General features: G+C 30.7%; 9 protein-coding genes and 2 pseudogenes across 11 annotated transcripts, besides 4 other annotated features; 5 read left to right on the top strand and 6 right to left on the bottom strand.

The window, feature by feature from the left end:
- Positions 1–160: 160 nt before the first annotated feature.
- TVAGG3_0864320 (uncharacterized protein) lies at positions 161–1,394 on the bottom strand (the record flags this gene model as incomplete). Its single annotated transcript, XM_001314608.1, has 1 exon — positions 372–1,394. The coding sequence occupies one exon, from the start codon at positions 1,392–1,394 to the stop codon at positions 372–374; it is 1,023 nt and encodes a 340-aa protein (XP_001314638.1).
- Positions 1,395–1,922: 528 nt separating this feature from the next.
- Positions 1,923–2,779, top strand: TVAGG3_0864310 (H2A histone acetyltransferase protein; the record flags this gene model as incomplete). Its single annotated transcript, XM_001314607.2, has 1 exon — positions 2,000–2,662. The coding sequence occupies one exon, from the start codon at positions 2,000–2,002 to the stop codon at positions 2,660–2,662; it is 663 nt and encodes a 220-aa protein (XP_001314637.1).
- A 2,047-nt stretch (positions 2,780–4,826) lies between these two features.
- Positions 4,827–6,426: a mobile genetic element.
- TVAGG3_0864300 lies at positions 5,657–5,851 on the top strand (annotated as a pseudogene). The gene has a single exon. A coding segment is annotated over exon 1 (195 nt).
- A 404-nt stretch (positions 6,427–6,830) lies between the features above and the next one.
- Positions 6,831–13,532: a mobile genetic element.
- Positions 7,187–8,057, bottom strand: TVAGG3_0864280 (phage tail repeat-like family; the record flags this gene model as incomplete). The annotated part of the gene is made up of 1 exon (XM_001314605.2): positions 7,187–8,057. A coding segment is annotated over one exon (871 nt), but the record flags the coding sequence as incomplete, so codon positions are not given.
- Positions 9,482–10,183, bottom strand: TVAGG3_0864270 (uncharacterized protein; the record flags this gene model as incomplete). The annotated part of the gene is made up of 1 exon (XM_051249805.1): positions 9,482–10,183. One exon carries the CDS (start codon positions 10,181–10,183, stop codon positions 9,482–9,484), a length of 702 nt encoding a protein of 233 aa, XP_051085280.1.
- Positions 12,048–12,800, bottom strand: TVAGG3_0864260 (uncharacterized protein; the record flags this gene model as incomplete). Its single annotated transcript, XM_051249804.1, has 1 exon — positions 12,048–12,800. The coding sequence occupies one exon, from the start codon at positions 12,798–12,800 to the stop codon at positions 12,048–12,050; it is 753 nt and encodes a 250-aa protein (XP_051085279.1).
- A 464-nt stretch (positions 13,533–13,996) lies between the features above and the next one.
- Positions 13,997–14,233, bottom strand: TVAGG3_0864240 (N-acetylmuramoyl-l-alanine amidase family; the record flags this gene model as incomplete). Its single annotated transcript, XM_001288988.2, has 1 exon — positions 13,997–14,233. The coding sequence occupies one exon, from the start codon at positions 14,231–14,233 to the stop codon at positions 13,997–13,999; it is 237 nt and encodes a 78-aa protein (XP_001288989.2).
- Positions 14,234–14,706: 473 nt separating this feature from the next.
- On the bottom strand, positions 14,707–15,162 carry TVAGG3_0864230 (protein of unknown function, DUF4108 family; the record flags this gene model as incomplete). The annotated part of the gene is made up of 1 exon (XM_001314602.1): positions 14,707–15,162. The coding sequence occupies one exon, from the start codon at positions 15,160–15,162 to the stop codon at positions 14,707–14,709; it is 456 nt and encodes a 151-aa protein (XP_001314632.1).
- Positions 15,163–17,051: 1,889 nt separating this feature from the next.
- Positions 17,052–17,089: a mobile genetic element.
- Positions 17,090–17,509: 420 nt separating this feature from the next.
- TVAGG3_0864210 lies at positions 17,510–19,424 on the top strand (annotated as a pseudogene). Its single transcript has one exon. A coding segment is annotated over exon 1 (1,915 nt).
- Positions 19,425–20,611: 1,187 nt separating this feature from the next.
- TVAGG3_0864200 (uncharacterized protein) lies at positions 20,612–21,739 on the top strand (the record flags this gene model as incomplete). The annotated part of the gene is made up of 1 exon (XM_001314600.1): positions 20,612–21,739. One exon carries the CDS (start codon positions 20,612–20,614, stop codon positions 21,737–21,739), a length of 1,128 nt encoding a protein of 375 aa, XP_001314630.1.
- A 698-nt stretch (positions 21,740–22,437) lies between these two features.
- TVAGG3_0864190 (heteropolysaccharide binding) lies at positions 22,438–23,222 on the top strand (the record flags this gene model as incomplete). Its single annotated transcript, XM_001314599.2, has 1 exon — positions 22,500–22,805. One exon carries the CDS (start codon positions 22,500–22,502, stop codon positions 22,803–22,805), a length of 306 nt encoding a protein of 101 aa, XP_001314629.1.
- Positions 23,223–23,539: 317 nt separating this feature from the next.
- Positions 23,540–23,606: part of a mobile genetic element that runs on past the window's edge.

Here is a 23,606-nt window from a genome sequence, read left to right as displayed (position 1 = left end):
TTGAATTATTCTTGCAGACATTTGGTATAGCTATTGAATAAAGCCATTTTTTGGTCAATTGCATTCAACACTGACAAATTTTATTCAAGAATACCAATATTTTTACCAAAAAAAATTAAAAAATTTAAGTTAAAGAGGATGTTTGCATGAAACATAATCTTATACATAGGAATACTAGACAATTTATCATATTTGTAAAGCTTGAAATTTTCAATGAAAATTACTTGAAATAATTTTAAGGGTATCTTAATAATAGCGTCATATATATAGAAACTATTTATAGAATCAAGACAGAATAAAAGCCATCAAACATCTAATTTAAAAATTTTAATAAATAAATTAAAAAATCAAAACATAATAAGCGCATATATTTAATAATTATCAACAGTGATTGGTCCAGGCTTTGACGGAGGACCAAATTTTATAATTGTAAGGGAATTTCTTGGAACGCAATAAATTTTGTTTTCAAATTCAATTGCAGCGTAAGGACGATCAGTATTATCCATTAGAAGGACTTTTTCGCCTGGCGAAAACGTTCTATTTGATGATTCAAAACTTTTGTTGATTTCCGCAACTCCGTAAGGAACTATAGCAGAATTCATGACAGGAGATTCAATTGGATCAAGAGTATGGTGCTTGTTTTTGAATACATAAGGAGTAAACGTTGGAACTTCGAAATCTCTAAATTTCACTTTCAATTCTGGCTTGGTAAGCTTTGTTTGTGTCTCCAATAAGCTCATACTTGAAAAACTTGAGCAAACAGTTTCTGCAGCGCAACTTATGACGAAAGAAAACTTATCAATAATATCTTGTTGCTTTTTCTTGAACTCTTCTTGGTACTTTATATGATGGCGATCCGAAATTTCTTGGTTTATGACGCATTGCGATTTAATATTATTCAGGTTATTTTTGGCTTCAGTATATTGCTTAAATAATGGCTTTAGTTCTTTTGTAACCTTAGCTGGCGTGCTTTCTGACTTTGCTAAGCTGTTCATTTTTGTAATTAAATTTGAAACTTTTTCTAAAGCTTCAACGCTTGATTCTATAGAACTTATAGTCTGGGCATCAACAGATGCGACTCCTTTTAGATAATTGTCTCTAAGTTTTGTGTTTTCTTCGATGATTCCTTCAAGTTGGATTTTTCCTTGGTCCAAACAGAAAATTTGATCTACAATTTTGTTATGCAACTGTAAGATGAATTGTTTAACTGAAATGCAAACACGAGTGAGCTCTTCAGACTCTGTATTGTCAATTGATGTATCAACTTTTTCAAGAGATAATTCTATTGTCTCGCTGATATGCTTGAGATTTGTTATCATGTCCTCGAAGTAGTGCATCGCACAGTTCAGCTGAAAATCCGTTATATCATCATTTCCCTCAGTTTCACTTATCATTATTAAAAATTTGATAGAATTTTTCACAGAAATTTTACTATTTATCGCAAAATTATTACTAGCACGACAGTTGTACAAATATTAATTTTGGTTTTGAATAGAATACTATCAGCGAAATTACAACGGAGTCAATCAGCTTGAAATGCATTCTCTTATATTTAACTATCTTTTTTGTAGTATTTTAATGATGGGTATTAAACATCCGTGCTTTAAAATCCATAGTTATTGTATACCGCAAATTGATAATAAGGCCTATGCATGCAAAATGTAGCATAATATACTAGAATTTGCATGTTGTGCAAATGCAACTTTGAAATGTTACTAATTTCCTTTCCTATTTTGAAATATTGGATAAAATTCTATTATTTCAAAGCTTATTTGATATATTATGGTTATCCAAACACAAAGGATAGGATATTGAAATAATAATGATTATGATAGACCTTGTCACCCATCTATATAAATGATTTGATGGATTTACGGAATCTTGCTGTTAAAAACCACTATGTTATACGAGAAAATATATTTAATTTTAGATGATTGTAATAATATTAAATTTTTGATTTTTTTTCAGTAGATAGAGATTTTGTCTTTTTGGAGATTTTATGACTTCGAAGCCATCAAAGAAAGAATTAAAGAAGGCAAAGGCCGAAGCAGAGAAGCAAAAGACACAAATGCTCAACACCAAACGCCGTGTTCTTGAAGATAGCCGTGCTGTAGCGAATTTGATGGATCTTATTCCTTTCCTTCAGAATTTCAATCATGAGTTATTCAATGCTCAAATAAAATCATTCAATAAGGTCCCAGAAGAGTATGAACTATGGATGTTCAATATGATCACCCAGAATATGGAAAAATTCTATGAAAAGGCATGGGGATGGGATGCAGAGGTCAAGGAAGCAGAGCTATACCACGAAGATTCAAGGTTTTTGATCGCATTTTACAGAGACCATCCAATTGGTTTTGTTCATTTCAGATATGAACTTGACACAGGAGAGTTATCACTTTTCATTTATGATATCCATGTCACCGAAGAACTCCGCCGCCAAGGCTTAGGCAAGTTTTTACTCCAAGCCGTAGAATTCATTGGCCTCAAACTTGGCTATGACTCTGTTATTGTTTCTTGCTTCAAGGATTGCACGGTTGGACGCCAATTTTTCAATAAGTACAACTATAAGCTTCACAAGCAATCTCCAGCTATCGCCGACCCAGAAAATGAGTTTGAATATCACCATGAACTCCTATTCAAGCCCCTCAAGAAGCAATAGATAATAAATCTTATAGAGCTTTTAATTTTGAATTGTATTTTTTTTCGTATTTTATTAGAGCTCATAACAAGCGAATCTATATTGCTAAACGTCTTATTTACAGCAAATGATTTACTAAATTGATATTTTGATGGAGAAATTTTCGTCTTACAAATCATTTCAATTTTCAGAAAATTGAAAATATTTCAATTCATAATTGAAAAGAAAAATCTGAACGGAATTTTACACTTTATGTGTACACTATTATTTTGATAAAATCTTTGTGATCGCAAATCCTATCAACTATGAAAGTTTTTAGCCATGTTTTAATTGATAATCATTATTTTTATAGGAGTTTGCTCTCCATGTTTTGAGAACTTTATTCAAATCAAGTTTTCATTTGAAAAAAATGGAATATATGAAGAACATTCGCAAGAGATATACACCTTTAATGAACACTCTAGTAATTAACAAATGCGTATTTGCATCTATTATATCAGATTCTCAAAACAGTGGAGCAATTTCGATTTACTCTCCAACATTTGAAAAATTAAATGTCTACGGCTCAAGATTTGTAGCATGCAAGATACCTAATGGGCAAATTTACGGAACTATATTTTCAGGTGCTGGAATATTCGCGTTTTACTGTAAAAATTATATAATTGATAAAACATGCTTCATACAATGCCAATCTGATGAATGTGGAGCGACAAAAATAAATTCTAGAGAGGAATCTTTCTTTAATGAATCAAAAACTGATAATATTTTTTCAGATAAAGTTTGTAACAATTTAAATTCACAATTTTACTTATGCAATTATACATCATTCTTTTCAAAGTCCTTCTATTTATCAGACACTACCAGTAAGCATGTTTATTGTCATTTTGCCTACATGTTTACAACATCATTTGAAATCTCAAATTTAGATCGATGCTACTTAGAATACATATATGCAGATTCATTGAAGTTATCAAATTGCACCAGTTGCTCGTTTCTTGACCTCACAGGATTAGGCCCGAAGTTATCTAACTTCATAAGCTGCTTTGCAAATAAAGGATGTTCAGAAGATGTTCAAATTATGTCAGAAGTTGTTGATAGTGTTCCATATCCTATCAATGTTTACTTTGATACAGCAGATATGTGTCATCAAAGTTTTGATGAGAATCTGACGATAAGTAAGCAAAATTTTAATACTAGTTTTGTTGAATCTATATTATATTCAACAATTTCTGTTGTTAACTGCGATTTTATTTATATTGATTCAATTCCTTCAAATTTTGCAGCAATTCAAATAACAAGTATCAATTATCAAGATTCTATTAGTAATCTTAATACTTTTATTGACAATACAAGGTTCATTGAGCGTTTTTCGTTTGCATCTGCTGGATGCATTTCAATTGACCTTCCTTATTCTAATATTTCCATTACAAGATGTTGTGCTTCTCATTCCTATGGCCAAGATGCAACATTTGCAAAAATGTTCCAAAATTATCAATTTTTTAATTTGTCTTCTGTTTCAAATTGCTATTTAAAGCAAGAATACATTATGAATAAGAATATTTTCCACTCAAAAGCAGATACACATCATTCAAATAGCAATTTTAGCAATTCATTTAATATTGATTATGCAATTGGAGTTTTCATATATAATAATGTCTTTAGTTACATGCATTATCAAAATTTATCATCAGATGGATCGTTATTGGCCTATAATTTGATTGATATGAAAAATTGCAATTTTATTGATTGTTCTGTGAATCCTAATATGCCAACCTTGTCTACAGATGAGCCGTATAAATTCTTTTTATACTTTAACTTTACTTTGCATGATGTTTCTTTCATTAATTGCAATTTTAATTTTTCTGAATTTCCAAAAGAGAAATCTGATTATTGCAATGGGTCGCATTGCCAACAGATATCATTAGATCCATCAATAAAATTCTGTATAACTAAATCATCCAAAAATATCTTGACCAAAAATCAAATAATTGGAATTTTGGTTGGTATCATTGTGTTTATATTAATAGTTTTTGGTATATTAGGTGTAATTTATTATAACAAGAACTATAGAATTGAAAAGAGACTTGAATTGGATAGAGAATTAATTTTTTTAGGTTATTAATGATAGTTCTTATCTTATAATATATCAACTAGCAAAGCCAACCTTAAGCTAAGTCATGAAAAGTATAGATCCGTATTTTTCCCAAGTGAGCGGGGTATCTCCAATCCCAGCCCTATCGTCCTCCCAGTGTCAGTTTTCAATATAAAATCCAAATTTTTTTTTTGAAAATAAAAATTTCGAGAAATTTTTCTAATTTTTTTTCTTTGATTTCAATAATTCAAAATAAATTTGGGAGTAAAAAGACACTATTTAATGAAATTCATATGAGTGAATGTGGATAAATACTCTCAAAACATACAATTTATCTATTTTTTCTTTATATTATCAACTAATTAGTGATAATTTTTTTTGAATCAGATTTTTTTTTCATTAAAAACATAATATATAACACAACAATGATGCACACATACGTATCTACACATCAAAATATAAAGCTTGTTTTGGTCTGGGCATCCCAACCCAAAATTCTTTAAAAATTGAATAAAATTGAATACTTGGGGCTGGGATACCCATCCCAAAACCGAATTGAATTTTTTGAATTAAAGAATATATTTATGTATTTATAATATACATGTGATGTCTATAAAAAAATACTAAATTCTAAAAAAAATTCAATTTATTCAAAACGTATACTAAGTGATCACTTCATTAGTAGGATCAGCAATCCTACTAAATGGTGAGAACGCCACTAACTAAAAAGGGAGTCCTTGGAGCTCTTGATCTCTTGTCAGTAGAGTTCATAATGAGGCATGGCATCTACTGATTAGAGATCAGAGCAATCCTACCTTACCTTCAGGAGCTACAAAGCTCCTAATCGTTACGAGAGGGAGCCTTGGAGCTCCTGAAGCTCATCAGCAGAGGCTATTTAGCATTTGGGCCTCTTCTGATGAAAGATGCGAAACACGTCTACGAACCAGGAGCTTCAAAACTTCTAATCCTTACTAAAGGGAGCTTTGGAGCTCCTGAGTCTCCATCAACAGAGTCCCAGATGGTAAATGTCCTTTGCTGATGAAAGATGCGAAACACATCTACGAACCAGGAGCTCCAAAGCTCCTAATCCTTACGAAAGGGAGCCTTGGAGCTCCTGAAACTCCTTTTACTATAAAATAGGACAGTTTTCTTCTGAGGTTCTCATCAAATCTAAGACTTCAGAAGAAAGCTGTCCTATCAATGTATACTTACACTCTCATGGACTACAAGTGTACAATTTTAAGGCAGAGATTATCCGAGGCCTCTCATCAAATGAGGGACCTCGGATAATCTCTACCTTAAGTAGTCAAATAACTTTTCTCACTATTTAGGAACAAAAGAACAAGAGTTGGAGTACTTTAAGGCAAGATTCTTCCGAAATCTCTCATCGAATGAGAGACTTCGGAAGGACCTTGCCAAATCCTTGAACGCCAATATCCTTGGAACTGAGCTAGAACCAGGGAGAAGTAGCATACTATAGAGCACGATGGTAATCTCGGAAATGCTTATATCGCCCCAAGCACAATATTTAAGAAGTCTAACTCATATATACAAGAAGTCAGGCTGAATAGATATTGTGCATATGGTTTGCAGAACTCTCATGATATTTAAAATTCATGTTATCCCAAAAGGTGACACTTTGGGTGTATCGTCCATCCCAGGGATGCAAAAATCACATCACCTTGGATCTATAATAGACAGATTGAAATGTTTGATCACTTTATTTTTGGACTGCATCATATTTTCGTAAATGTTGTCAAAATGTCATGTTGTCTCATTTTTTCAGAGAAGTTAAATAACCGAGTGACACTGAGTGACGTAGTGACACCTTTAGTTCTTCAAAAATAAGTCATAACTGCCTTCCTCATTTCCCACTATGTTGTCAAAATGTCATGTTGTCTCATTTTTTCAGAGAAGTTAAATAACCGAGTGACACTGAGTGACGTAGTGACACCTTTAGTTCTTCAAAAATAAGTCATAACTGCCTAACCTGAAACCATGACGTAAACATTAACGATAACACATATTTCTGCAGTTCATCCACTACTTCATTACCTAATTAATTACAGACATAAAATATATTTAGTTCATTCAATAAATGCGGTACCATGCGTAAACTGTCATGTAAGGTGGCATGTAGTCTTTACTTTGTCCCGTTGTTTGCGTATATCCTGAAACGCGATGTGTATGGTTTCCTTCTCCCTGAGTGTCACTCCAGTAACAATTTATGGCAAACTTAACGTCGTCTTTAACATCATATCCTTTACCTTTTGTCATTCCTGACCAATCCCAATATCTATGCTTATGCCAACCCGCTTGAGATGTGCTTAAATCTATGTAGTGACTGTGTGCAGGTAAATTTTCACCTGTAATCGTTTTACTTCCCCCTGTTTCCTTTGAAGAGTTTGCACAATACAAAAACCTGTCGACTATTTGAGTCCAAGTTCCAAAACCAAGTACTACTTCTGGATTTGTTGAGTTCATTGACGTATAAATAGAGCCTATAGGATATAATGTTTGAAGTATTTCTGTCTTTAATGTTTGAAGCTCTGTTTTATCTGCTTTCTTGTCATATAAATCTTGAGCAGTGAATTTAATATTATGTTCATCCTTCATGACATAAACATCTTTACATCTAATGTTTCTCATCGTCGTTATGTCGTCATCCGATGTTAAACCTTGTGGAAAGTTAGGAGGTTTACAATATAATTCATCACCACCAGTTACGTCAACCGTTCCTTCAATACTTTCTATAGCAACAGTTGTAAAACTTGTATGTGTATGAGTCTTATTTGCTTTCTTCTCTAACTCATCGTTAACATAAGTTTTATCCGCTTTAAGGTCTAAACATTCTGAAACCCATCCTGTATCAGCTTTAGTTTTTAAAATCTTCGATGTCCGTTCATGGTACCAGTCAACCCTTTCTATAATTTCATTATCTTTTTCATTAACATATTCCTTATCTGCTTTCTTCATTAACACACTAGCCACAAGTCCCTTATCTGCTTTCTTCATTAATTCACTTACCACATATTCCTTATCTGCCTTCTTCATTAATTCACTTACCACATATTCCTTATCTGCCTTCTTCATTAATTCACTTACCACATAAACCAAATTTGCCTTCTTCATTAACTCACTATCCACATATTCCTTATCTGCCTTCTTCATTATGTCATTTAGGAAACCTTCTATGAATTCCTCATTTAAATTAAATCTTCCAATCTTCAAAACTTTAGGAAATGCATTTAATGCGTAATATCTTTGTTCTTCTGGTGGAATTGATGTTATATCATCCGTTATTCCTTTAATTTTTGAATTCATAAATAAAATTTCTTTTATATTTGATATCACTGCACCACCCTTGCAAACGAATTCAAAATGGTCATTTTTCAATACTATCTCCAAATCTCCATATTTCAACCTTTGCGTTTGTTCTGCCGTCTTTGAATTATATGCATATGTGGCGTATGTAATGGTCTGTGCCTTAAGTTGCTGTGGTTGCTGTTGTTTAATCATTTATTATGATTTAAAAATAAATATTTAATCCGTTATCTCATCAGCTATTTTTTCTATTTGAAATTGCCATAATATTTCATTCATGAATTCTAAATCACAATCAAATAGGTCAGTTATTCTAAATTTAATATTTGATAAATCTTTTGAATGAAGAATAAATGAATTCCCGGATAATTGAAACGGATATGATAAAGAAAATATGTTTAAGTTGATGGATAAAATGTTTTGTATTGATGGGTAAGAGTTAGGGTCTAATGTTTGATGTGAAAATCTCATTGGGGTATTAACTTTATCACATTTGATTAAAATGAAATTGGAACCGTGTCAGAATACAAAACATCCCCAACATCTTTTTCAAAATTTAATATTCCCCAACAATGAACGAAGATGAGGAGTACAAAATTTAATTTTCAGCGGAAATTTAATAAGGTTATTTATTTCATCAAGTTCAAAAAGTTTATCAGGTTTTGATTTAAAATTTTCTTCATACCAAACGATAAATGATTCATTTAAATAACTTAAAATTGTGTTAATATCCCATTTCGTTATCACATTATTTATATGCATATCATACGTTTTTTCATGGTCACCTTTAATAAATGATATATAATCTGAAGGGTCTAAAAGAATGGGATTAAATTTACCACTCACAGAAACGAGAGTAACATTATAAATTCACTAACTGTTAAATTTAATTCCACTAGTTATTATTCGAAATAATATTGATAATTGACATTTTTATTACGATTAAAAATATGGTAAAGCGTTATTTTCCAGTGATAAATAAAACTAGAATAAGATTACCTCAAGAATTCATAAATTCAACGAATAAGAAATTCATTCATGTTATAAATTTCAGTGTTTTCAGAAAATATGAGTCAATGTCATATTCATCATCGGTTATATTTCACTTCATTCAAATTTAGTTCAATCAAACCCATATAATGACCATTTCATAAGATTTTCAGATGGTATTAAAAATGCAATTGATAGATTAAAATATGAACAGATTGACAATATCGAATTTTTGGAATTTTGGTTTAAATATCCTGATGGAAAAAAGATTGAAGTTAAAGATAAAGCTGATACTATAACAAAAACAATTACAATGACCGATCCAGATAGTGGGGAACAAAAAGAAATAAAACAAACGATAGAAACTGGTGAAAGGTCAATTATTATTGATTATGATTCAAAGGATTATTATTCATAATGTTAATGCTTGAATATTAAATAGCCTTAACAAAGAATTTTTCAAGTGATATTTTATATTCATCAACTATTTTATTATAAATATCATTATATGTTAAATGAAGTTCAGTTGTTGTTCCGTTCTTTGATATCTTAATTGTGCTAATATCCTTTATAGGATTTATTTTTGCAACTGTTCCGCAGCATGAAACCTCATCATCTATGAAAAATTGAATCTTAACGTCTGAATCTTGAACATCACAAAGAATGGCGATAATGTGAATTAATGATTCATAAGGTAAAATAATTAAACCAGATTGATCAATTAAATTTATTATTGAATCATAATTATCAGTTATTATATCACGGTAAATTTTCATTAATTCAGAATTAATGTCTATTTTATATGGCGCATTGCGACTGGAATCGTATATTCCTGGGTTCTCGATGTTTGATGAAAGAGGTGGGGGGTATGTTGGATATGTGGGGATTTCAACAGGTTCTTTACCGGGTTCAGATAAAATGATTGGGTCTCCATTCTCATGGTTTTCTTCATTCTCCTCATTCTTCGGTAAGTCACGAGTTAATAAATTTGGTTGAGTTGCTGACCTTGTTAATTCAGGGCTAACATTAACTTTAACATTTTGAATAATTCGTGATTTATCATCATTTACGTTATAACCAACCGTAATCTCTGCTTTTGCGTTAGTGTTCTTTTGACTTGTGAAACGTCTTCTCATTTATAATTGAATAAAAAAGAAAAAATATATTTAAAGTTTGATTTAGTTGTTACGGTAATATCCCAAGGTTCATCATTGTTTGCTTATACTTTCTTTGTAACTGCACCAATAATGTTATTGATATTGCTTTGAGTTTCTTCCAGTCTTATTTTATCATTTACAATATCTTTAATCATTTCATTACATGCATTCTTAAAACCATCTGATTTTTCTAATTTACGTCTATCACTTTCTTTAATTAAATCAAAGTTATAACCTTGTTGAGAATAAAGTGGTTTCTTTATCAATTCCTTGAACGCTTCTGCAAGTGAAGATGAAGAAATTCTTGCCACTTGAATTGGTTTAAATTCTGCTTTCATTGCTTCTTTCTGTTCATTGAACACTGGATCGAATAAAGCAACTTTAAAGAATTTCTTAGCTGGAATTTCAGGTCTCAAATTTGCATATTGACCATCAAACTGATTAACATATCGTGGTAATCCATCCGGTCCTTCTTCAATAGCGTTTAATTCTTCATTGAAATAAGAATATGGATTATGACGGTATGAATTAATTGGGCCATGTTCACCTTCTCCAATGTATTGTTTAACAGCTTTTCCATTTTCATCAAATTGCATAGGATAACATTCATTATATGCTTTACGTTTAGGATAATCAGATACAGTTAATTTGTAACCATTTATGACTTTAATATTACCATGACCATCAGTAACGAAAACTTCATTTATACCATCAGGTTTTCCATTTGGACCTGTAATGTCTGCTTCATGTGCTTCCCAATTTGGACCTGACGTTTGGCATATGCTTGAGCTTCTGGTAATGTTAAAACGTTTCTCATTTGTTTAACATCTTTTTGAAGACCAGCAACAATATGAACTAATTCTTTCATTCCGTCTGGAACTTTCATAGTTCTATTATACACACCCCCTTTTTGTTTGTCCCTTGTTTTAATGGAACCTGTAAAAGATTTGCTATTTCTGTCATGTTTAATTATAAATAAAAAATAAAAATTAATTATAAAAAGTTAATCAAATTTAACACATCCTTTATTTAAATCAACTATTATTTTTCCATGTTCACCTAATTGTTGATATTGTGTGTAAAGTTCATTAATGCTCATTGGTAAATTCACTTGATAAAGCATAACGTTCAACTGTTGACGACTAAAACCACTGAAAATGAAAAGTGTTGATAGATTTGATTTAATGTTTGTGCTTAATGCTTTGAAGTATTGAACAGCCATGAAGAATGAACACTGAATGTGTCGACATTGAGTTAATAACTGATTAAAATATGATTTCTCATTTGTTATTAGTTTTGATTTCACCGCATCATCTAGAAAAATGAGTGAATGCAAAAATTCTCTATCAAAATTTGAAATAGAAAGTGTTTCAAATAATTCATCCCGTTGTTTATCAATAATTTTATCCTCTAATCCTTGCTTCTTGATTGTATTATATAATTCTTTATACATTAAAAAGTTTTTTAAATAATCTTCTGCTTCTTCTTGTGATAAATAAATAATTGGAATTTTGATTAAATGCTTTAAAGATTCAAATGTATCATCTGAAGGTGAACCTGAACGGTTGATATAAATTAACACATGTGAATGGGGGGAAGTGTTAGCAATAATGATAATTTGTTTTAATATCGTTAATGTTTTACCTTTATTTTGTTTACCAATTGCTGCAGTGATTGAATTTAAGTAACATTCAGAATATGGAATTTTCATTAATTTTTCCTTAGATAGAGCATTTCTATTATCACTCAATGCTTCATTAATCATATCATCTACGTATGTATTATATACTCCCGCTAATTCTTCAGAATTTAAATCCATTTAATCAAAAATAAATTTATAATTTTATACATTTCTATTCATCAATATTTCATCATATGAACTTCTATACTGTGGTGGTGTACCTGTTGGATGATATTTCAAACCTTCATCCGGTGTCCATGTCCAATACGTAGTCCTAGTAAACCAAACCTGAGGAGGATTTGTCACCTTTGAACAGTAAGTGTCATTTTCACCCTGAATGATTGGATAAGCTTTCACTTGTACTGTAACTTGTGAATTGAAAGTTTCTAATCCATCAAAGAATATACCCGCTCCATCACGTTGAACTGGAATAGTGCATAAGAATGAAGTTTGGTCTTTCCATGTTCTAGCTAATGGCGTGCCATTATCATCATTCAGTGGTCTAGTTAATGAGTCCTCGTATTCTTCTGTGCATTCATTCACTCCATCTAAATCAGAAGCTTGAAGCATACGTGTAAAGAATATGTCGCCCACTGTGGTCATCGCTTGATCGGGGAAGTTTCTGGAATCTATAGTGACCTGAAGACCTCGAAGCATTGGATTTTCTAAAACTGTTCTTTGCATTGCATTCTTCGGAAATGCTAACACAACATCTGTAACATTATGAAGAGCGTATGAGAAATCTGAACTGATACCTTCAGGAGTGATGCAACCTCCATTTAGTGAACGAACGTCAATATGTTGAGCTGGAATCATGAATGGATCTTCCTTACTGAATAAACGTGGTATTGCTTTAACTGATTCTTCAATTAAACCGTATCCTGGTGTAATGCATTTATCCTCTAAAACTTCCATCTTTGTGCATGAAATAATAACATCATCAACTGTTGCGTCAGCAGATGTAGCGGCTAAGCTTGTAATTAATTTGGCAGGAAGTCCGATTTGTTGGAATTTGCGATCATATTTATAAACATGATTCATAATCTTTTCATAATTTTCATCAGTTATCTTTTCATAAACGTAATTTTGTAAATCAGCAACTCTTAACGGGTCAACCTGACAAAATACTAAAGTATCCCTGAAAACATAATATTTAAGAATGATTTCACCAAATGATTTAGGATAATCATCGAACGCCTGAAATGCTAACAAATCATTTACCGGAATAATCATATCAAAAGTGATATCAACTTCTTCATTTGCTTTCTTGAAAACTTCTGAAGGGTCAATATATTTACCACATACTGAGTTATCATATTTTTGAACATTATTATATAACGAATGAACAAACTTTTTAACTTTCCTTTCTGATTTTGGTTTATATGTTGCAAATGCGAAAGATTCACGGGCGCAATCCATCTGAAGATAACCGGCATCACCTCTTTCGGTTTCTACTTCTAATTGTTTAAAGCTTTGATTTGATGATTTGTAACCAACGAATAAACGCATGCATTTAAAAGCGGCATCACATGTGAAAGCTTTATTTGAAACTAGAGTTGCTTTAACTTTGCGTTTAATATATGTGTCACCTAATTGGTTCACATCATGAGCCGGATTTGTAATTCTTAAATGAGTTTGTTTATCATCAAAATATGGAGCATCAGAGTCATAGCATGAACTTTCAAGTTCTCTATAATATCTTCTTCCGTCATTCTTTGCGAATATTTCATTTATCTTTTCGAATGAATGAAACACATTTCCATTAATTGGTTTAGTGTTTGGCACCAAATAGTTAGTCGTCATTTATTATTAAATAAAAAATCAAAATTAAAAGATGAAAATGAATTTTTAATTTTAATGAAATAATCAACTATGGCTGCAGGATTCTTTAAGAAACTGTGGGATAAAGTAAAAAGAGGAGCGCATAAAGTTTGGGAAACAATGAAGAAAGGAGCAAATTGGATATTTAAGAATAAAGAAGCAATTAGTGACGTTGCTGAATCAATAACACCAAAAGCTGCCCCAATAAGAGAAATTTAAATAAAGGAGAAAAAGTTTATCAAAGACTACAACCAATACTAAGATAAAAATAATATTTATTTATTTTTCCACTATTTACCCCCTATTTTATTAAGTATTCCTTCAGCAATTCCACCAATTGCGTTACCTGTTTGTGCTCCCATCGCCGGATTACCTGCTTTAGTACCTAATACTCCACCTATGATAGTTCCTGCCGTTTTCGCTACTGGTGCCAAAAAGTTTGCAACAGGTTTAATAACCTTTTTATAAACCCAACCCGCAGCTTTCTTAATTCCATCCCATAATTTTTTAAAGAATCCTGCCGCCATTTCTGATTTAATATTAATTAAAAAAATTATTTCATCACTTATATTCTAATTTTTATTTAATGATAAATGAAACCGATTTTAAAAATAAATGAAACAGAGGATGAAGAAATAAATGAAAGTGAAAATGTTCAACAAAAAATAAACGTTGTTAAACCAATTACTGAAATAAAAAATTTTTCATCTGTTGATGAATTTAATGACTATTATGCTAATAATAAAAAATTATTTGAAGAATTGACAACATGTAAATTGAATAAAATGTTTAAAGTTGATGGATTCAAAATTTCAAAAATAAAAGGAGTGGTTAGTTTGAAATCTATTCCTCAATCAAGAATCACCCCATTAATGAAAATTGATGATTTAACAAAAAGAATAGAAATTATTGAAGAGCGAATAAATCAAATAATTGATTTCATAAATCATGACTCGTTGAGCCCGGGTCCTTAAAGCTCAAGGCACAAAGTGCCCAGGACTTAAAGTCCATCACTGAGTTCAAGGTTATATTCATCAAATATTTCATTATTAAATGCAACTTCTGCTAGTTTATTTATTTTTTCAATACGATCATTTGAAAGTCTATCGTTTAATTTTTTCTGAAGTTTTTCATTTTCTAGTTCTGAAACTTTATTTGGATGATATTTAAACCCGTTAAATTCTTTTTCCTCAGTTTTGATCATTAATTTACAAAGAACTTTTGTTGTTGAAATTCGTTTAAACCATTTATCATTAATATTTGTTATATATTCAATATCTGGAATTAATTCCCAAATTTTTGCATTTTCAATTAATTTATTATCAAATGCAAAAGCGATAGGTTTAATATTAAACTTACCTTTATAATATAAACTTTCTACATAATCATCGAAATAAACATTTACTTGTTTAAGGGTGCCCTTAACATTTTCAAGAATTGGTGAAAGAGCATCCATTAATTGATTGACGGTTACGAATCTTGATCCACTCATTTTCATACAAATTAAAAAATAAATTATTCAAAAATGTAAGACATGAATTTTTAAAGTTTATTTTTCATTCATGAAAATAATTATTTCTAATTTCTTTTACTCTCTCGTATATACTAGATTTAAAGAATTCAGAACATTTCCCATAATCTCCTAAATGTTTTCTTATCCCTAACGTGTGCCAGTTATTATATGAAACTGTATAAACTTTATCTTTATCTTTACACCTTTCATCACTTCCAATATATTTATATTTCAGTTTTGATTTAGCATTTTCATATTCATTAGCGTTTAATAATTCACAGTCTTCCTTTTTAAATAAATGTTTTATGTATTCAGGATTTAATACTCTACGTTTATATGCTCCTAACTTAGTTCTAAAGGTTTTTCTACAAAATTTAGGAATTCCATCCTCTTTAATGTCATCAATGATTTCCATTTCATTATTTTCAATTTCTTCTTCTCGTTTATGAGGTCTTTGATTATGACTCCATTGATTCCATGAAATTAAATATTCTTTATCATTATATTTATACCTCATTAGCTTATTTTGGCTTTCATATTCATTTAATAATTCACAATCTTCATTTTTAAATTGAAGTTTAACCCATTCAGGATTTAAACAATGTTTAATTAATCGCGGAATATCTGACATCATCTATATATAGCTTCTTTTATAAAAAAATAAAAAATAAATTATTTTAAAATTAATGTTAATTTTTTAAATGTGTTTATAAATTAATATTTTAATGCATCGTCTATATATAGATGTAACAAAAAAAAGTCACTAAATCCTTTAAAATTAATGTTAATTTTTAATGATTTATAAATAAATATATTTTAATGCATCGTCTATATATAGATGTAACAAAAAAAGTCACTAAACCCGCACTCATATACTACTAAGGATAAACCTCAAAATTTACGAATATAATGAGTGGGAATATAATGCTTATCTATCATAAAACCATATGAAATATCAATTTTTGCTTTACGCCTAATTTTTGACGACAATTAGCAAAAAATGTTAAATGTTAACACTCAGTCCATTTGAATATGAAAAATAAAATTGACTTTGATTAAATGTTTTTATTTATCATGCAATTCTTCTTGCGACCAAAGATTTGAATAAAATTTCAAAAAATAAGATAGCTTAAAAAATAATATACGGTAGTGTTTACTAATAGATGAATAGTATATAAATTCTATTAAAATGGATTTGATCCAAAAAAATATATAAAATTTGATCATAAATCAAATCGTTTTAAATTACTTCTTCATTTAAATTATAACAATTATTTTTGGTTTTATATTTTTTTGGATCAAATCCATTTTAATAGAATTTATATACTATTCATCTATTAGTAAACACTACCGTATATTATTTTTTAAGCTATCTTATTTTTTGAACTTTTATTCAAATCTTTGGTCGCAAGAAGAATTGCATGATAAATAAAAACATTTAATCAAAGTCAATTTTATTTTTCATATTCAAATGGACTGAGTGTTAACATTTAACATTTTTTGCTAATTGTCGTCAAAAATTAGGCGTAAAGCAAAAATTGATATTTCATATGGTTTTATGATAGATAAGCATTATATTCCCACTCATTATATTCGTAAATTTTGAGGTTTATCCTTCGCTTTTAAGATCATTGAATTTGATTTTTATATAAAATAGTTATATATTAGAAAATAATATGAGTTTATGTGATATTATTTTTCAGAAGATTTTGTGTTCTTCTTCAAAATTTTATTTTTTATTAAAAAGAATCTTTACAAAATATACATTTACTTTAATTAATATTTAAAAACATGCTCTATCAAAAGTTCCAAAAATTCAATATTTTAGCTTTTCTGAGGTGTCACTTTTGATGAATTTCTGTTTACAACAGTACCAACCTATTTTTTTACCTATTTCGCAAAATATAGATAAATCTTCGGTTGATAACCCTTTTACTCAAGTCAAAAAAAATCGTTTGCAAGCATTCAAATTTTCAGAGCTTTTAACGATTAAAGAAATTGTTTGAAGTTTGGCCGTAGCCAAGCTACAAAATTAAGTTGATCAATCTTGAGAAAGGCCAGGGAAAAAATGGGACCCAAAAAATTTGAATTGATTAGTCAAAAATGTGAAGTTATTTTCATTTTTTCTATCACCCCTCAATTTTTGGTGAAGTATTCAAAATAATAATGAAAAATTATATTGAAATAGTGAATAAAGATTGATATTTTTATGCTTTTTAAATTTAAAAATTGAGATGTTTTCGGAAATTCAAATTTCAAAAGTATCTGAAAATAAGAAACATTTTTAAACATGCTTTCTTTCCTACTGTGCTCATCCACATCATTGAGCAAATATCAGAATTTGATAAACATGGCTCAGGCAAGCTCCAAGTCCAGAAAACTACATGAAAGACTCAATGATGTCATCACTGCAGGTCAATATACTATTCCAGAAGGAAACATCACTCTAGCCTATGATGTAATGAATGAAACTACAAGAACGATCAAAGGATTTGCAAGAGCAAAATCAGTTCTAGCCCTTGATCAAATTGATAACAAAGATTTTTCTAATATTGTCTTTCACAATTCTTCAACTCATAAGTTTTACAAAATAATTAGGCTTCTTGAGACATCAAATAGTGTGTATGTTTACGAAACAAAGAAAATCAACTCAACAGATATGTTTTCACAATTCTATTTGAAGGCAAGTAATAGATTATCACATACACAAAACGTTCCTATTGCTTTTGAATGGAGTCCAGAAGATGGTTCCTATTTAAATGGTCATCCAACATTTAATATAATCAATAAAGTATTGGAAAAACTTTCAAATTCAAATACCGATCCTGAAAGTAGAATATGGGCGAAACGTGTATCCAAGACTTTATCTAAAGCAGATGGAGTTTCACTCAATGCAGGTGCTTATGCCTTACTCACAATTTCAATTGTCGCGGAACAAAAAATGTTTTCTTATTACACATGTAAAGCAGATGTTAATCTAGAGGCCACTGCTGGTATCGAATTTCTTTTAAATAAGCAAATAAAATTCCCAGGATTCACAATCTTATCAAAAGAAAAGAATTTATACGAATTTACGTTCATGTTGACTGGTATACCAATTTCGATCCCTGTTACATTAAATCTGGATATAAGTTGTGAGAATGTAATCTTAACGTTACCATCAGAATATAAATATATTAGGAAATATACGTTTTATTATCAAAAGTCATTTGAATTTGGTTCAAAAGGATTTGTTAATGGACCACAATCGTACAAAATCGTTCCTTATGTGGACAAATCAGATTTCTCTTCACTCACAAACATTGAAGGATTTGCATTAGATATTCCATTAGCATTTACAATTGGAATTGGAATCTCCATTCAAGTAGTAAAAAAGGATGTTGCCAAATCAACTGTGAGTCTTGTTGCGGATATTCCTCTTGAATTTACAATTAAAAAGTCTCAATGCTCCTTCCCATATATTTATTTAACAATAGATAGTGTGAAATTATCATGGAAATATTATTATAAGGTCATTAAACTTAAAGATTTTACAAGTGATCCAAAGCTACTATATACCTTCCCATCATATGAATCATGTTTAATCAAATTTGATGACATGAGAGAAGGTGATTCAACAGCTATCTACCAAACTCCCTTGACATCATTATTGATCGTTCCTAAGGTCCAAAACCTAAATACAAAATATAAAAAAACATTTTGTATATCAGTTGTTGCTAACGATGATATCATCAAATCAAAAGTATATCCGGAACAAGAATTACCAAATAGCTATACAGAATTACCAAAGTTTTTTGTTTCAGATCTATCAGGTAACATCAAATTTAAAGTATATTGCCTATCATATTCTAACGTAGATATGGATCCTGTAACAATTCCTTTCACTGGTACATACGGTGAATCAACAGAATATCATGGCGAATCTACCAGATTATTTATCACTCATGATCAATATAATGTCAAGTTAGAGACAAAGGGCGCTACAAAAATTAAATTAGGTTATTTGTATACAAAGAAAAATTCAGATCAATACTTGATGTTCCAAACAAATACAAATAATAAATATGTTACTTGGTATTTATGGGAAACAAAGAAGAAATTCCTACTAGGTACTTTTTCATATTTGTTAGATGCTTCAGATGGAACAATTTTAAGGAAAACAATATTTGAAAAACCTAGTTCACTATATAAAAGACTATCAATAAACAGAATTGTATCTCATTCAAGTTATGCATTGAAGAATAATATACATTATGGATTTATCCAAAATCATGAACTCTTAGATGGTCTCTTTGTTCCAAAATATTCAAATGCTCAAAATGGAAATACATATTCTGCTAGTCAATTAGGAATTTCATCTCAATATGCATATATTTCTTCATCAACTTCAAACGTTCTAATTACAGAATCAGTAATATTCGATTCTAAAATTCGTCTGTATAAATTCAATATGGATATAACAAAGTCTACAGCATCGAGTCCTGGTAATACTTCATATGACACTTATTTCAATGTTGAAAATTATATTCCATCTCTGATTTTCCAAACAACAGACTATAATACTTATATTCCGACTGTTCTTTTCGAATTAAAGAAACTGAGCGGAAAGTCTTTCTATGTCAATAGGATAAGCAAATCAAGTATTGGAACAGATCAAAATGCGAGATACTTTTCTATCAAAATTCCATTTACATCTCAAAATGTAAGAAATCAATATTTATTCTTATTCTTAGTAAACAGTGTTCCGCAAATTGAGCATAAGGTTTTAGCAACTCATGTGTATTTAATTCCATCAAATGCTGTTTGGTTAAATGATATGATTTTGGTCCGTACAAGTAAGTCTTCTTCAACTTATTATGCATCTTTATATCACAAACCAGTAATGCAAATTCCTGGAAAAGAATATTACAATCCATCAAATATATATACAGGAAATGATCCATCCTGCCCAACAGCATTTATTGGCGAACTGAAATCATATTATGTCTTCCTTACAGAATCTGGTTATCTTCCAAATAAAGAAGTTGTTGCAATTTCGTCAACCGTTGAAGGTGTAGATCTTCCTACAAAACTTATTTTAACAGAACATCAATTTGGAAGTAGTGAAAGATTCCAGGCAATTAATGTAAGATATACATTCGTAGATTCTAATGACAAACCTATCTATATAGATCTCACAAACACAATTTATTCAGGTGAAATCCCAATTAAAGTTAACTCCGTTCCAACGATTGTTTATGATCATACAGATAATACAATAAGAGAAATTCTTCCAAAAGATAATATAACATATCTAAGAGGTCATCGTTCATACACAATTTATCCTAAATGCACAACCTTATCAGGAGTAGATTGTGCTAACGAAATCACATTTAACACAAATAATCCAGTTATGTTGAAATATAGTAATTCACAAGGTATTTCACCAATAAATATTGAAGATTCATTCTCCATTAACACAAAGAAGGAGATTTTTTACAAGGTCAGCAAAATTTACTTCTTCAAGACTTGGACAGGAGATATTGAGAAAGTTGAAATCCCTAAAGGAGTAAATCCATTAAATATCAGATTTGAATCCACAGCAACACATTACGTCTTCAAAGCATCAATAGGATCTGTGTATTTGCCAATCTCACAAAAGTTTGTTTCAGAACACATTGAAGAATTTCCAAGTCTCTTTAATTTAGAACTTACATCCTCAGGAAAAATTGAAAACATTGTATATGGAGATAACAATGATGATACAATTTCTGTTAAATTCCCAAAGAGCGATTTCAAAGTTATTGACCAATCAAGTTCTAAGAAACTTCATTCTTCAAATGATTTAGGCAATGCATTTGGATTGGATGATAATGTTTATACAGCAATAGATTCCGATCTTCCACAGCCAGATAACACAGATCCAGAACCTGGAACAGATCCAGAACCTGGAACAGATCCAGAACCTGGAACAGATCCAAAACCAGGAACAGATCCAAAACCAGGAACAGATCCAGAACCCGGGACAGATCCAACTAAAGAAACAGGTGCATCACCAGGAACAGATCCAAAACCAGGAACAGATCCAGAACCTGGAACAGATCCAACTAAAGAAACAAGTGCATCACCAGGAACAGATCCAGAACCTGGAACAGATCCAACTAAAGAAACAGGTGCATCACCAGGAACAGATCCAAAACCAGGAACAGATCCAGAACCTGGAACAGATCCAACTAAAGAAACAGGTGCATCACCAGGTACTGATCCAGAACCTGGAACAGATCCAAAACCAGGTACTGGTCCAGAACCCAGCAATAACAATGATAAACCTCAAGGGTCTCCAAGTGATGGCGATGATTCTAATGGAGGAAATGGAGGAAAAAGTAATACTGGTGGTATTGTTGCTGGGGTCATCATTGCAATACTTGTGGTTGTTGGAGTTGCAGTCGCGTTATTCATTCTTTATAAGCGAAGACAAAATAATAAAAATGAAAGTAAAAATGACGCAGAAGAAATCGAAGAGATTCAATCAGAAATCTGAGAGATTCAATTAGACAAAGATTCAAATGAAGTTTAATTAAAATATTTTAATTAACTAACATTATTTTTTTTGGTTTTGAGGAAATTTATAAATTATATATAACTCATTTGAGAGAATCTTTTACAAGAATTTTGCACATGTTAGTGCTAAGTGTTGAATTTTAGCCCCTAGACAATGTTTATGATCAATGAATGAGCAGTAAAAAGTTGCATAAAAAGAGATTTGGAGATATTTACTAAAAACATGAATTGTTAGCAATTTCAAACCACGACAAGCGTGCATACTGAATTTAATCAAAAAGAAAAAAGATAATTAATAGTTTTAATCAAACTTCGTAAACTTTCGATGTTAATTCCATATTGCAAACTTCCAAAGGATTTGTTAAACAAATGCATAACTGAAGAATGTGTCATAACATCCAAAAATGATGGAAAGAACATAGAAATTAATTCTAAATCAGATGATTCTACAAATTCGAAGAAAATGAGACAAAATCAGAATATGCCTTACTACAAGGCAATGATGTAATTACATCTTTACCAATTAATTACTCTTCCAAGCCAGTATAAAAAAATTTGATCCAATTAGCCATGAGACATTACAAAAACCGAAGAAAAAGAATAAAATTATTATAATATGCGATATAGATGATCCATTTACAAAATCTACTCCTCCACGAAAATCAAAAACATCCAAAGAAAAAAGTTAAAGTTGCAACAACGTTCTCATCGAAGATCCAGAGAGAAAAGGATTCTACCTCATGAGAACTGAAGTCCTCAAAGATCACGTCCAAGCCACACAGGAAGGACCAGTTGTTTACGTTTCATCATCATGGAATGAACTCGATGAAGGACTCAAGCAACGTGTTAAGGAAGAAGCTCACAAGTTCTTCTACGAGAGATTGACAAATCTTTGGGTACAAAAGGCTCAACCAAAGCTCAGTGTTCTCATGAATGCAACAAAGATGCACATCTGTGGTGAAGATCTTGGTCAAATCGCAGCAGGTATCATGAGAGCTATTGATGAATCAGCCATCCTTTCTCTTCATGTCCAGAGAATGTCATAGATTCCAGAAGAAGATTTCTATGATTTCCACAAATTCGGATATCTTTCAGTCGCTTGCCCATCACTTCGTGGATAGTAGGAGGAGATAAAATCTACAAGAGAAAACTTCTGGTATAATATTTTCCTTTGACATGATGCTTGCCTAGAAACACTTTCTCCAGAAGTTCAAGAAGATATTCTCAAGAAGAACATATGGTCCAACTCAATGTGGTCCATCTTCCTTCTTCAGGATATCACTTCAATCCTCCCAGAGTTGAGACATCAGTCTGCTGAAGTTGAAAGAATCAACATTCCAGCTGATCCAAACCACAAGAGGCGTTATCGGTATCTACAAGCTTGAAGAATTTATTGCAAATGATAAGCTTAACAACCATGTTATGCAACTTGTCCGTGATTTCCACAGAATCTAATAAATTTCATGCTCTTTTTTAAGTAAAAATGATCTTTTATTTTCTTAAATAGAGAAAATAACATTTTTAAGATAATACATTCGAGTGTATAAACCATATAACATTGAAAAGTATTCCTGCTAATAATTTTCGAGATACCCATTGGGTGCTTGGCCATGGCGATTGATCATGTTAATTACATCAAACAAGGTAATGAAATCAAAGCAAGAAGGCAGAGCGAAGCAATAATTAATATGAATTTGTCTTCACATGCTATCCTGCTCTGTTAGATCAATGTCTTAAATAGGACAATAAAATCCTTCGTCATCATTAGATAGATTCAGGCGAGTAGGGGTAATTTTAGCTAAAAGTGACACGCCTGTTAAAAGTGACACACCCGTGAAGGGTGTGAT

Source organism: Trichomonas vaginalis, chromosome VI (assembly GCF_026262505.1).
Source record: "Trichomonas vaginalis G3 chromosome VI, whole genome shotgun sequence".
Classification (NCBI taxonomy): Eukaryota; Parabasalia; order Trichomonadida; family Trichomonadidae; genus Trichomonas; species Trichomonas vaginalis.
Note: the sequence above shows the minus strand (reverse complement) of the source record. Positions and strands in the feature narration are given on the sequence as shown.